This window comes from Cebus imitator, unplaced genomic scaffold, assembly GCF_001604975.1.
Source record: "Cebus imitator isolate Cc_AM_T3 unplaced genomic scaffold, Cebus_imitator-1.0 Scaffold253, whole genome shotgun sequence".
NCBI lineage: Eukaryota > Metazoa > Chordata > Mammalia > Primates > Cebidae > Cebus > Cebus imitator.
Window position 1 is genome coordinate 2,595,650 of NW_016107568.1, and position 11,212 is coordinate 2,606,861.

At 47.5% G+C, this 11,212-nt stretch overlaps 3 protein-coding genes across 3 annotated transcripts in view; 1 reads left to right on the forward strand and 2 right to left on the reverse strand.

Moving 5' to 3' along the window:
- Positions 1–5,281, forward strand: part of BTBD18 (BTB domain containing 18) — a 6,980-nt gene extending 1,699 nt beyond the window's left edge. Inside the window, exon 2 of the mRNA XM_017498948.2 lies at positions 3,003–5,281. Coding sequence (XP_017354437.1) covers positions 3,003–5,020 — 2,018 coding nt within the window. The 3' untranslated portion in view covers positions 5,021–5,281. The remainder of the gene's footprint in view (positions 1–3,002) is intronic.
- Positions 5,282–6,110: 829 nt separating this feature from the next.
- Positions 6,111–8,032, reverse strand: SELENOH (selenoprotein H). Its single transcript, XM_017498947.2, has 4 exons — positions 7,676–8,032; positions 7,445–7,590; positions 7,160–7,290; positions 6,111–6,286 (listed from the first exon to the last, which is right to left on the reverse strand). Exons 1-3 carry the CDS (start codon positions 7,795–7,797, stop codon positions 7,190–7,192), a joined length of 369 nt encoding a protein of 122 aa, XP_017354436.1. The 5' UTR covers positions 7,798–8,032; the 3' UTR covers positions 6,111–6,286; positions 7,160–7,189.
- A 401-nt stretch (positions 8,033–8,433) lies between these two features.
- Positions 8,434–11,212, reverse strand: part of TMX2 (thioredoxin related transmembrane protein 2) — an 18,001-nt gene continuing 15,222 nt past the window's right edge. Inside the window, exons 4-9 of the mRNA XM_037728028.1 lie at positions 11,050–11,210; positions 10,651–10,727; positions 10,314–10,420; positions 10,028–10,093; positions 9,808–9,937; positions 8,434–9,274 (exon numbers count right to left, since the gene is read on the reverse strand). Of these exons, the coding sequence (XP_037583956.1) occupies positions 9,128–9,274; positions 9,808–9,937; positions 10,028–10,093; positions 10,314–10,420; positions 10,651–10,727; positions 11,050–11,210 (688 nt within the window). The 3' untranslated portion in view covers positions 8,434–9,127. The remainder of the gene's footprint in view (positions 9,275–9,807; positions 9,938–10,027; positions 10,094–10,313; positions 10,421–10,650; positions 10,728–11,049; positions 11,211–11,212) is intronic.

Here is an 11,212-nt window from a genome sequence, read left to right on the forward strand (position 1 = left end):
CATGGTGGCACATGCCTGTAATCCCAGCTACTCAGGAGGCTGAGGCAGGAGAATTGCCTGAACCCAGGAGGCGGAGGCTGCGGTGAGCCAAGATCATGCCATTGCACTCCAGCCTAGGTAACGAGAGCGAAACTCCGTCTCAAAAAATAAATAAATAAATAAATAAAAGTTCCTGTTCTTAAGGAAATCTTATAAGGGGGAGACAGACATTCAAGTATCCAGTGCATTCAAGTAACTGTGTGATATATTAAAAATATAACTGCGGAGGGGGCAAAAAATAAATAAAAAATATATAATTGGGTAAGTATAGGCAGACTTAGGAGTCAAAAAGAGGAACATCCTTCACAGACTTGAGAAGACTGGAGGACAAGGGTTAGGGAAGTTTTCTTGGAATAACCCTTAGGTGAGATCTGAAGGACAAACAAGTGGGAGGAAGCAGGGAAAGATTTTTCCTGGCAGAAAGCAGCATGTACACAGGTTCAGAGATGTGACCAGGAGTTTGTTCATTATTACTAGAGCACAGACTATAAGAGGTGTGTTGAACAGAGAGGAACAGAAAAATTAGTAAACATGTTAGGTCTGATGGGTCATGCAAAGGAAGTAGGTATTTTTTTAGGACACTGGGAAACGTATTGAACAGTTTTATGCAGGAGGTTATGATCTGATACCTCCTTTAGAAAGAACATTCAGGCCAGGCACGGTGGCTCAAGCCTATAATCCCAGCACTTTGGGAGGCCGAGGCAGGCAGATCACGAGGTCAAGAGATCGAGACCATCCTGACCAACATGGTGAAACCTCGTCTCTACTAAAAATACAAAAATTAGCTGGGCATGGTGGCGTGTGCCTGTAGTCCCAGCTACTTGGGAGGCTGAAGCAGAATTGCTTGAACCCAGGAGGCGGAGGTTGCAGTGAGCCGAGATTGTGCCACTGCACTCCAGCCTGGCACCTGGCGACGAAGTGAGACTCTGTCTCAAAAAAAAAAAAACAAACAACATTCAGTCACTATTGGTTCCTGCGCCTAGATAGGCAGGTATTTCGTAATCCAGGAGAGCGGGGATGGTGGCCTGAACTGAGGCACTGAGAAGAGAAAAATATGAGCTATTAAAGAGAATTTACAAAAGTTGCTTAAGTGGTTAAGGGCATAGACTCTGTAGCCAGACTGTCTGGCTCAAATTTTTTTTTTTTTTTTTTTTTTTTTAGAGACAAGTTCTCCCTGTTTCCCATGTTAGTCTTGAACTCCTGCGCTCAAGTGATCCTCCTGCCTTAGCCTCCCAAAGTGCTAGCATTACAGGTGTGAGCCATTGTGCCCGGCCTTGAATTAAAATTTTGTCCTGGCTGCTTTGCAATTGTAGGCATATTTCTTAACTGTGCTGCAGTTGGCTCGTTTATAACAACAGTAGCTACTTTACAGGGTTACATTGAAGATTAAATAAATATTGGTAAAACAATTAGAACAATGCCTGATGATACATAAGGACTCAACAAATATTAACTTTAAAAAATACCTGATATTTAATTAGAAGCTGGGCACAGTTGCTCATGCATATAATCTCAGCACTTTGCGAAGCCAAGGCAGGAGGATCACTTGAAGCAAGTTCAAGACCAGCCTAGGCAATGTAGTGAGACCTTGTCTCTAAAAAATAAAAATACCCAGGCACAGTTGCAATCCCAGCACTTTGCGGGGGCCAAGGCAGGCAGATTGCTTTTAGCCTAGGAGTTTGAGACCAGCCTGGGCAATATGGCAAAACCCTGTCTCTACTAAAAATATAAACAGTTAGCCAGCTGTGGTGGTATATGCCTGTAGTCACAGCTACTCAGGAGGCTGAGGTAGGATAATCACCTGAGCCAGGAGGTTGAGATTGTAGTGAGCTGTGATTTTGTCACTATGCTCCAGTTTGGCTGACAGCGATACCCTTTCTAAAAAAAAAAAAAAAACAAAAAACCTGATATTTAATTAGATGTGATGGTTAAGGGACGGAAAATTAAAAATGACTTATGGTGAAAACTGGGTGAATATGATGCCTTACTTTGAAGTAGAAAATGGGAGAGGTTTTTTGGGGTGGGGAATGATAAGTTCATTTTCTGGAAAAGTTCCACTGAAGTTGCTTGGAAGGCATATATGTAGATATACCAGCTGTGGTATGTTTATTCCCTCAGGAAAGAGATCTAGGTAGAGGTATGGACCTAGGAATCATCAGCAAGCCTTGTGTAATTAAAGCCATGGGAGAAATGAAGTGAGATTGCCTGGAAAGTGCCCATAAAATGAGATATTTAATAGGCACTGGCTCTTAACTCTGGTAGAGATTCTAGCCCAGAACCCAGACCACTGCCTACGAGCTCAGCAGATAATTGAACCCTGATTGTCTACCTCCAAAGCTCTTTCTGTGAGACCACAAGTTGCCTCTATAAAAGTTTTTGAACTCTTGTGTGAGTCAATAAAATTAAATTCAGCAAGAAGGATGATACTCTGTGTCAGGCACTCAATACATCTCAGTGAGAAGGACAGACATGGCTGCTGTCCTCACAGAGTTACAGCCTAGTGAAGGAGAGGGATAATTCCAATATAGATAGGTAAGAGCAATGATAGCTACAGAGTACCTCTGCCCCAGGAGCACCTAACTCAGACTTGCGGCGGGGTGGAGAAAGGCCTTTTTTTTTTTTTTTTTTTTTTGAGAGAGTCTCACTGTGTTTCCCAGGCTTGTCTCACATAAAGTGCTGGACTCAACCAATCCTCCTGCCTTAGCCTCCCTAGTAGCTGGGATTACAAGCACGTGGCACTGCATTCAACCCCAGGGGAAGGCTTTCTGAAGGAAACAAGTTAGCCAGGCAAAAGGTAATGGCAGAAGGTTCCAGACAGGCAGAAGAATAAATTTTTTCTTTTACTTGAAGTCCCCATGGAAAGAAAATAAGAGAAGGGACAGTACATTTTAGTAATGTCTATGCTTAGCCCATGAACATGCCAGTCTGCATTAGATAACAAAAGTATTTGGGTTTCCCTTCAGGTGAGGCAGTTCCAGCTCACTGCTGCATCCTGTCGGCTTGTAGCCCCTTCTTCACAGAGCGCCTGAAGCAGGAGAGGCCAGCTCAGGATCAGAAGGTGGTGCTGGAGCTGGGTGGCCTGAAGATCAGGACACTTAGGAAGCTGGTGGACTTCCTGTATACCTCAAAAATGGAAGTATCTCAAGAAGAAGCCCAGGATGTGCTATCTGCTGCCCGTCAGCTCCGTGTGTCTGAGCTGGAATCCCTTCAGCTAGAGGGTGGAAAGTTAGTGAAGGCCCCACAGGGCCGAAGACTCAACCGAGAATGCTTACAACCAACAAGTGCTGCACCCATCTCAGCCAGAGTGGTGACACCCAGCCACCACCCTCACACCGCACTGCCTGCTACTCAGACTCTTTGTCCTCTTGGGGCAGTAAGATTGAAGTCTTTGGGGAAGAAAGAGGAGCCCCAGGAGAACAACCGACAGAATTCAGACAATTTGTCTGACACTCTTCTGCTCAAGAGGAAGGCCAGAGCCTGCCCAACTCTGCAAGAAGAAAGCTCTTCATCATCAAGCCACAGTCAAGGGCCTAGAGAATGCAAAAATGACACTGCCCTTAATCCTACAGTGCTCTCCCCATCCAGCTTGTACCCCTCTGTGGACAAACACCTGTTGCCCAGAAAGATCAGGCTAAGTCGCTCAAAGCCATCGCCTGATATCTGTACATCAAAGCCTTCCAGCATTTTAAGTGGATCTAGCTCAGTGCCTGCAACCCCTGGCCGGCGTCTTTGGCGGCAGAGAAGTATAAGTAAAGAAGCACCAGAGAACAAGCCAAAACCAGGGAGAGCTAGTCCTCTAAAGAGCATCCCAAGTCCATCCGGTCTTGGAAAGACAGGTGGGAGCAAGAAGCATAGCCCTGATGTCAGGGCACCTAATGCAGAGTCTGCAGAGGAAGGGCAGGTTGGGAGAGTTAAACTTAGGAAGATTGTCAATGGAACTTGCTGGGAAGTGGTGCAAGAGCCTCCCCTCAAAAACTCTCAAAATAGTCCCCAGATCCCAGATCCCGGAGGAGACTTCCAAGAGCCTTCAGGAACTCAGCCATCCTCTGGTAATGAGCAGGAAATGTCATCTACTAGAACAGAACTGTGTCAGGACTCCCCCATATGCTCTAGGATACAAGACATTCTGGTCTCTGCTAGTGAGTCCCCAGATCACCCAGTGGTGAAGTCAGAGTTTGGGTCCAGTCCAGAACTGGTTAAGAAGGAACCTGTGTTGGCTATTGACTGCAGAGAGCCCTATACATTTGACACAGGCCTGCTGGAGCAGCCCTGTGAGGCTGAGGAGTACCGAATCACAAGTGCTGCTGCCACCAGTGAGCTGGAGGAGATCCTGGACTTCATGCTCTGTGACTCAGACATTGAACCACCTGGAGAGTCTCTGGAGAGTCCCAGGGCTGAAGGCTGCAGAACCCCTACCTACCATCTGACAGAAACAGGAAAGAACTGGATTGAAGGGGAAGAATGGTGTTTACCAGATATGGAACTCTGGTCCAAGGAGCTCACAGAATTGGAAAAGGAACCTACTGGTGAGAACAAAGAGCCAACTGAGCTCCTTAGCCCCCTTGTCATGCCCTCTGAGGTGAGTGGAGAGGTGCTTTCAGTAGGAGGCCCTTGGACACCAGACCTTGAAATTACTAGCTCCCAGCCACTGGATGGTCAAGAAGACAAACTTAACCATGTCAACTCCCTTGACCCTCCCGAGAGGTCTTATGGGGACCTCTCACCTCCCTGCTCAAACTGGGTGGAGACTGGACTGGAAGTCTCTCTGACTACAGATGAGTTATTGTACCCTTCTCCCAAGGCAGGCAAAGAGGTATCCGGTCACTCTAAACTACTAGGCTCACTTCCTGCCAGCTCTGAAGAGGAAGAGATTGATGTGGTGGATTGGACAGCAGAGGGGAAGCTGGTACCCACTAGTGTTCCCTCTGTATGGCCTGACCCTTCCTCAGAGTCAGAAACAGAGGTAGATATACTAACATAGTGGAGGGGAAGGGGGAGGGGGCAGGTTAGGGGCCCTGGGAGGGTGGGAAGGGTTAGCTAGCAAAACACTGACTGGCAGAGAAGCTGGCATATACCTTGTCCTCTTGGCATAAGAGGCAGATGTACCCCTTGCTCTTTGTAGGTCCCTTCTTCCCCTCCCTAAGCCTAGTGAGCCAGGGTGAAGCCAAGGGTACAGTAGATAGAAAACTATGAATTTGAACCTTCTTATTTCTTTGTAATCTGTTTTCCAGTTAGTGACAACTGAAACTGTGTGCTCCCCAATTCCAGTAGGTCATAGGTAAGAGCCAAGGCCAGGTCTCTCAGGTCATAAGGCATCTAGTCAATTTAGGAAAAGCTGAGAAAGAACACCCTCTGTGGTGGGGTACTGTGTAAGAAAATGTTCCAGAGGAAGGTGTGAAGCAGTGTTGGGTGGAATACCAAGTGGGTGGGAGTGATGGATACTGTCTAGCACCTAACATGGGGTTTATTCACTGCCAGTATTGAGAAGTCTAGCTAAAACCTCTGCAGGGGCCAAGAAGATGTACTTCATCATTACTTCCAAAAAGTAAGTTGAAAAAAATATAGATGCTTTTTAAAAAAATAAATTGCTTCCATAATTTTTACAAGTATTTCTCATGTTTTACTAGAGACCCTAAAAGTTCCAGATCAGGCCAGGTGCGGTGGCTCATGCATGTAACCCCAGCACTTTGGGAGGTCAAGGCAAGTGTATCACTTAAGGTCAATTTAGACCAGTCTGGCCAACATGGTGAAACTCCACCTCTACTAAAAATACAAAAAAATATTAGCCAGGTGTGGTGGTGTGCACCTATAATCCCAGCTACTCAGGAGAATGAGGCAGGAGAATCGCTTAAATGTGGGAGGCAGAGGTTACAGTGAGCCAAGAGTGCACCATTGCCCTCCAGCCTGGGTGAGGAAGTGAGACTCTGGCTCTTAAAAAATTTTTTTTTAAAAAAAGTTCCCAGTCACATGGCTATTCTGGGCTGTGAAAAACACAAGGACTACCAACACCACAAGGCTGGCTTTGTCCATCCCTTAACATAAGATTAAATTTTACTCTATTATTACTCAAATACTTTATTTCAACTTTTATTCAACCAAATCCAGTAACTTTAGCAATGCCTTACTAGAGGGCTGTCTCACAACTGAACCTTCATTTCTGGCGGGGAAGAAACCATGGCTTCAGGCACATGACTGAAGTTTGGCCATGTTCCATCATTAATGTTCCAACATCACCAGGGACATAAAGCTGCAAAAACGAGAAAGGAAATAAGGTTAGAGAAAGGATCCAGGCAATCTTATGTTCCCTAACCCTTGAACTCACAAACCCTGGAGCTCAAGGACTGCATCCTTCCTCCCAATCTCACTCAAGTGCAGAACAACACGCCAAAGCACTGTATGAAGGGCTAGAACAAAGACAAGGTCAAAATATTTGTAACCTAGTGTGATGAGACTGTAGTGCAGTGTTAACACATGGGGCAGTAACAGAACACCCTAGCAGGAAACAGAGTGGAGGGATAAGCATAAATGAACATGAATAAAACTGCAAATGGAAAACTTGTCCATACCCCCCGGGCAACAGTCAACTACATCTTCCAAAGGACGTAACATTGCACTTAGGGCACACTAGATAGAAAACAGTATTTGCAGGTCACAGTGGCTCGCGCCTCTAATCCCAGCACTTCGGGGGGCCGAGGCGGACGGATCACGAGGTAAGGAGTTCGAGACCAGCCTGACCAACGTGAAACCCCATCTCTACTAAAATACAGTACTTCACCGGGTGTGTGGTGGTGCGCGCCTGTAATCTCAGCTACTCAGGAGGCTGAGGCAGGAGAATCGCTTGAACACGGGAGGCAGAGTTTGTGGTGAGCCAAGATCACACCACTGCACTCCAGCCTGGGCGACAGAACGAGACTACTCCGTCTCAAAAAAAAAAAAAAAAAACCCTTTTTTTCAAATAGGGTCTCCCTATGTTGGTCATCCACTCCCGCATCGACCTCCCAGAGTGCTGGGATTGCAGGCAAGAGCTACCCACGCCAGGTGGGTACTTGTAGCCACACCAAGATCAATCCCTTCACTTCCTCAACAACGGTCGCCCCGCCCCCCGCTTCCCATTTCAAACCTCAGCATGAGGACTTCTACCCAAATCTCACTACGACAGGTACTTCTTCAACTCTTCGACCACCTCTTGAGGCTCAGGGAATTTGAGTTTGCGCGGGGGCCCCTTCTTAATCCCAGTCCAGAGCTCCGCACCTGCGAAAGGACAGCAGGAAGCGAAATCCTACTACAGGTACTTCGGAAGTCACGAGCACGTCTCTGAGTCAAAAGACTGCTGCTGTTTCAGAGAACAGCGCTTCCTCTCTTCGGAACCCACGCCCCTCTCCCCCACACCCGGGTCCCCACTCACTGCTGCCGTCCGGGCGCAACAGCGTCACCTCGAAGCTGCCCCTCCGGGGCTTGGCTGGGTTCACCTTTACTGGAAGTTCTGGGGCTTCCAGGCGCAGCGCCTGGCTCAGGGCCGCGGCGTTGCGCCCATAAACGCGTCAGCTAGTGCTAGGGAGAGACTGGGAGGTGAGAAACCGCCCCTGGCCCGCGGCGCTACCGTCCCCTCTCCCCCGTTCCTCTCCAGGCCCCTCACCAATGCTCAATAACAATGGTCGCCTCCTCCACTCCCTCCCCGCCGTTCGCCAGCTTCTCTCGCTTCTCGGTCGTGGCGACCACCGCGGCCTCAGCCTTCCGCTTCCTCCCGCGGGAAGCCATGGCGCCTAGGGCCGGGCTGAGAACGCAGCGGACCTGGTGGATAGGGGGCGGAGACGCGACCACTGAGCCGTAACCCGGCAGCGAAGACTCCGGCTCCGCCGCGCAGCCCGGAAGCTCAGCTCCCACAGCGGAAACCTCTCCCCAAGGAGCGGAAAGCGTGGTCCGCAGCGCCCACGTGGCCTGGAGGCGGACCTTAGGGCACAACCACTTTGCATCAAGGGAACGGGGAGGTACGGGAAGCGCCCGACGGAACCACCCACCACTTCGGGTCGAGGGGACAGGGGATGCTGGGATGGTGAACACAGCAGGAAGGGTCGGAGACTAGGTAGGTCCGACCGCAAGCCTTGCTTCACGCAGTCTTTTACCTTTACGTTCCGCTAAATGGTGTGTGTCACGATCCACCGCCAAACTCTCCTCCTTGGCATCCGGGGACCAATCCCAAACTAACCCCCCACCTAACAACGTGTGGCCCCTATTCAAGGCTTACGGAAACTAGCCTTCTTCAACTCTTGCCAATCCCGGGGATCAGTGATGCGCATTTGGTGAAACCAAATAGGATGGCCTTTGACGTTAAGATGGGCAGAGTTCCTCAGAAGTTGCCAGGCTTTTCGAATACAGAAACACACAAAGGCACAATCAAAAGGAAATCCCAATCTTTTTATTATGGAAAACCATCAACTGGGTGTGGGGAGTTGGTCAGAGTGGTTAAAGTCCAGTGGATTTCTCCTCCAAGTCCTATCCCACAAAGGAACGTCTCAAGCCTCTATTCACCCTTTCTCAATCCCCACAAAATAAGGGGATGTTCAATATTGTCTTCAATGATTAAAAACTTGTGGTTAACGGTTTCCCCTTAGGACTAGTGACAAAGTTAGGCTTATACTTTTAATGAAGGCCATAAACAAGCCAGGGTCCTTGAGGGAAAACTCTTAGTGTTCTATACCCCAGCATCTTACCTTAGGGTTGAATCTAGGTCTAACTAAGCTGTGCAGGTAGGCTAAAATGGAATAATGAAACCAGTTTCAGGGAGAAACCATGGAGATGTCTGAATCGTTGATAAAAGTTAACACACTGGCCCAAGCTTGGAGGGAAGCCATTTTCTCCTCTACCATGAGATCTCTTTCTGCTCCAGTGAAACAGTTGGCCCACAGCATGGCAGGCTTTCTTGTAGGGTGCCTGACAATTCCCTAGATGCCTCTTTAAAAATCAGAAGCAGCACCCTGCCCCACCCAGTCACAGCCAAACGGAAAACATAAATAAAAGGCTGTAGCCTCAGGCTTGTGGTTATGGAAGGAGCCTGGAATTGACAGGAAGCACTGCCAAGGTAAGGATCTTATTTGTCCTTCTTGCTTTCCCCGTCTGACACGCTGGTGGGGCTTGGGGCCACAGGCTGCTCCTCGGGGATATTGTCTCCAGCCTTTGATAGCTTCTTGGCCCGCTGGTATAGCTCATTTAAGTTAAATTCTCGGATCACATTCTCCTGCACAAAAGAGATGCACAACATCAGGATCTGGGGTTGCAAGGGAGAGTAAGGAGCCTGGGAAGTTATAGGTATTTTACACATAGTCTGGGAAAGAAAGGAGTAAGCAAAGGACAAAAATCTGCCCTAACCTTCCTCTTTTTTAGGTACCCAGAAAAGTCAACTAATAGTTAAGTACCCCTTATATGCCAATCACTGTGCCAAGAATTATACCTAAATTATTTAATGTAATCTGCAAAACAATCCTGCAAGCCAGGGGTTATTATCTCCAATTAACTGACAGGGAACCTAACACCTACAGACAATATGTGCAGGGGCCTTCGAGACTGAATCTTACCTAGAATTGTTCCCCAGTACTAGCAGGTCTGGCACATAATATATATTTGCTAAGCGAATTAATACGTGAGGTCTAGTAACTAGTCCACACCCTCAAAGCTAATGGGTAAGTGGCAGAGCTGTGAATCAAACCCAAGTAGGGCTTGAAAGCCCATCTACTGCTCTACACCCTTCATGCACCTGCCCTTTTCAGGTACCTCCGAGAAGGTCCATGAGACAGCTCGTCCTTTCTTGTCAATCTGTGGGCGCCGCATTACTTCCTTGCCACCTTGGAACAGGATCAGTGTAGGAAGTTGTTTGGTGAGGGGTGATGTGCTCACTTTGTACCTGCAGGGCCCAGAAAGTTCTTTAAATGCCCCTGTATATATCACTCAAAGTGATTCCCTACTCAGACCCTCTTCCCAGGTCCTTACATACCGTGTACTGACATCAGCATAGCGTCCAACATCCACCTTCCCAAAGTTTAGCCCTGTACAGTTGTACCTGAGAAGAAGATATTATTTAATATATTGAAAAAAAAGAATGGATCAAGGAAAATAGAAATATAGGTATTTGGGAGGTGAGGAGGAGATGCCTTTGGTTGCCATGTGTAAAAAAATCAAGGCCAAATGGGAAAAAAAAAAAAAAAAAATTAAAGCCAAAAACAGTGAAAGGGAAGGCACAGCATCTCAATTTCCATCATCGCTCCCTTTGCACTACTCACTTGAGGGACAGGTCAGCATAGATAGGAGCAAATGATTGGCAGTCATTAGACCAATTGGCAAAGAACTCCACGATCCAAGTGACCCTCTTGTCCCGTTCTAGTTCCTCCTGCCAAATACAGGGAAGAAAAGTGAGCTGGATCACACAGCCTCCTGGGAAGGTTCACAGCTTAGCATCTGATTCCTCGTCCTGCCATTCCCTCTCCCCTGGCTCTCATAATGAACCACGTGCCCCGACATCCACTTTGAAGCACTGTTGTTCCGCCTACTGAGTAGAGAGCACAACTACAAAATTACCCACAAGGGACCCAAGAAACAGAAAGGAGGAAGAGCACTCACATCAATGGTTTTATCATTGAAGTACTTGATATTCTCAGGGCCCATATATAGGGGGGGTTTGCACGTCATCAGGAACACTAAACACAGAAAGAAGACGTCAGAGGAAACATAAAAGGCCTTACACAGGGAATTTACTTTCAAACCAACTCAAGGAGTTCAGCCCCCAAAGAATACACACTTGTGGATGTATGTAGACCACCAATACATCCTCTGCCTCTAAAAATACAGTCTCTATAAACTGTTATCATCTGAGCTACATACATAATTAATTAGATACAAGATATGGAAGGAGGGTATGGAGAAGCATGTTTGGGATTGCAACTGTTGGGACTGTGGTTTCCACAATCAAGTCTATCAACACAGTCTTACAAAAAACCCAAAGAAAGGCAGTCTCCTCACCTATGCAGAGTGTGATGTAAAGCAGGCCCATGCGAATATCCAAGCGGAAGAAAAGAATTGCGTTGGCCACTTTACTAAACATGAAAATGTTGCCTATATGTTGCTCCACGGTAACTGAAACAAACACAGAGATGCCACAGGTCAAGCTGGGCTGTGCACTCCT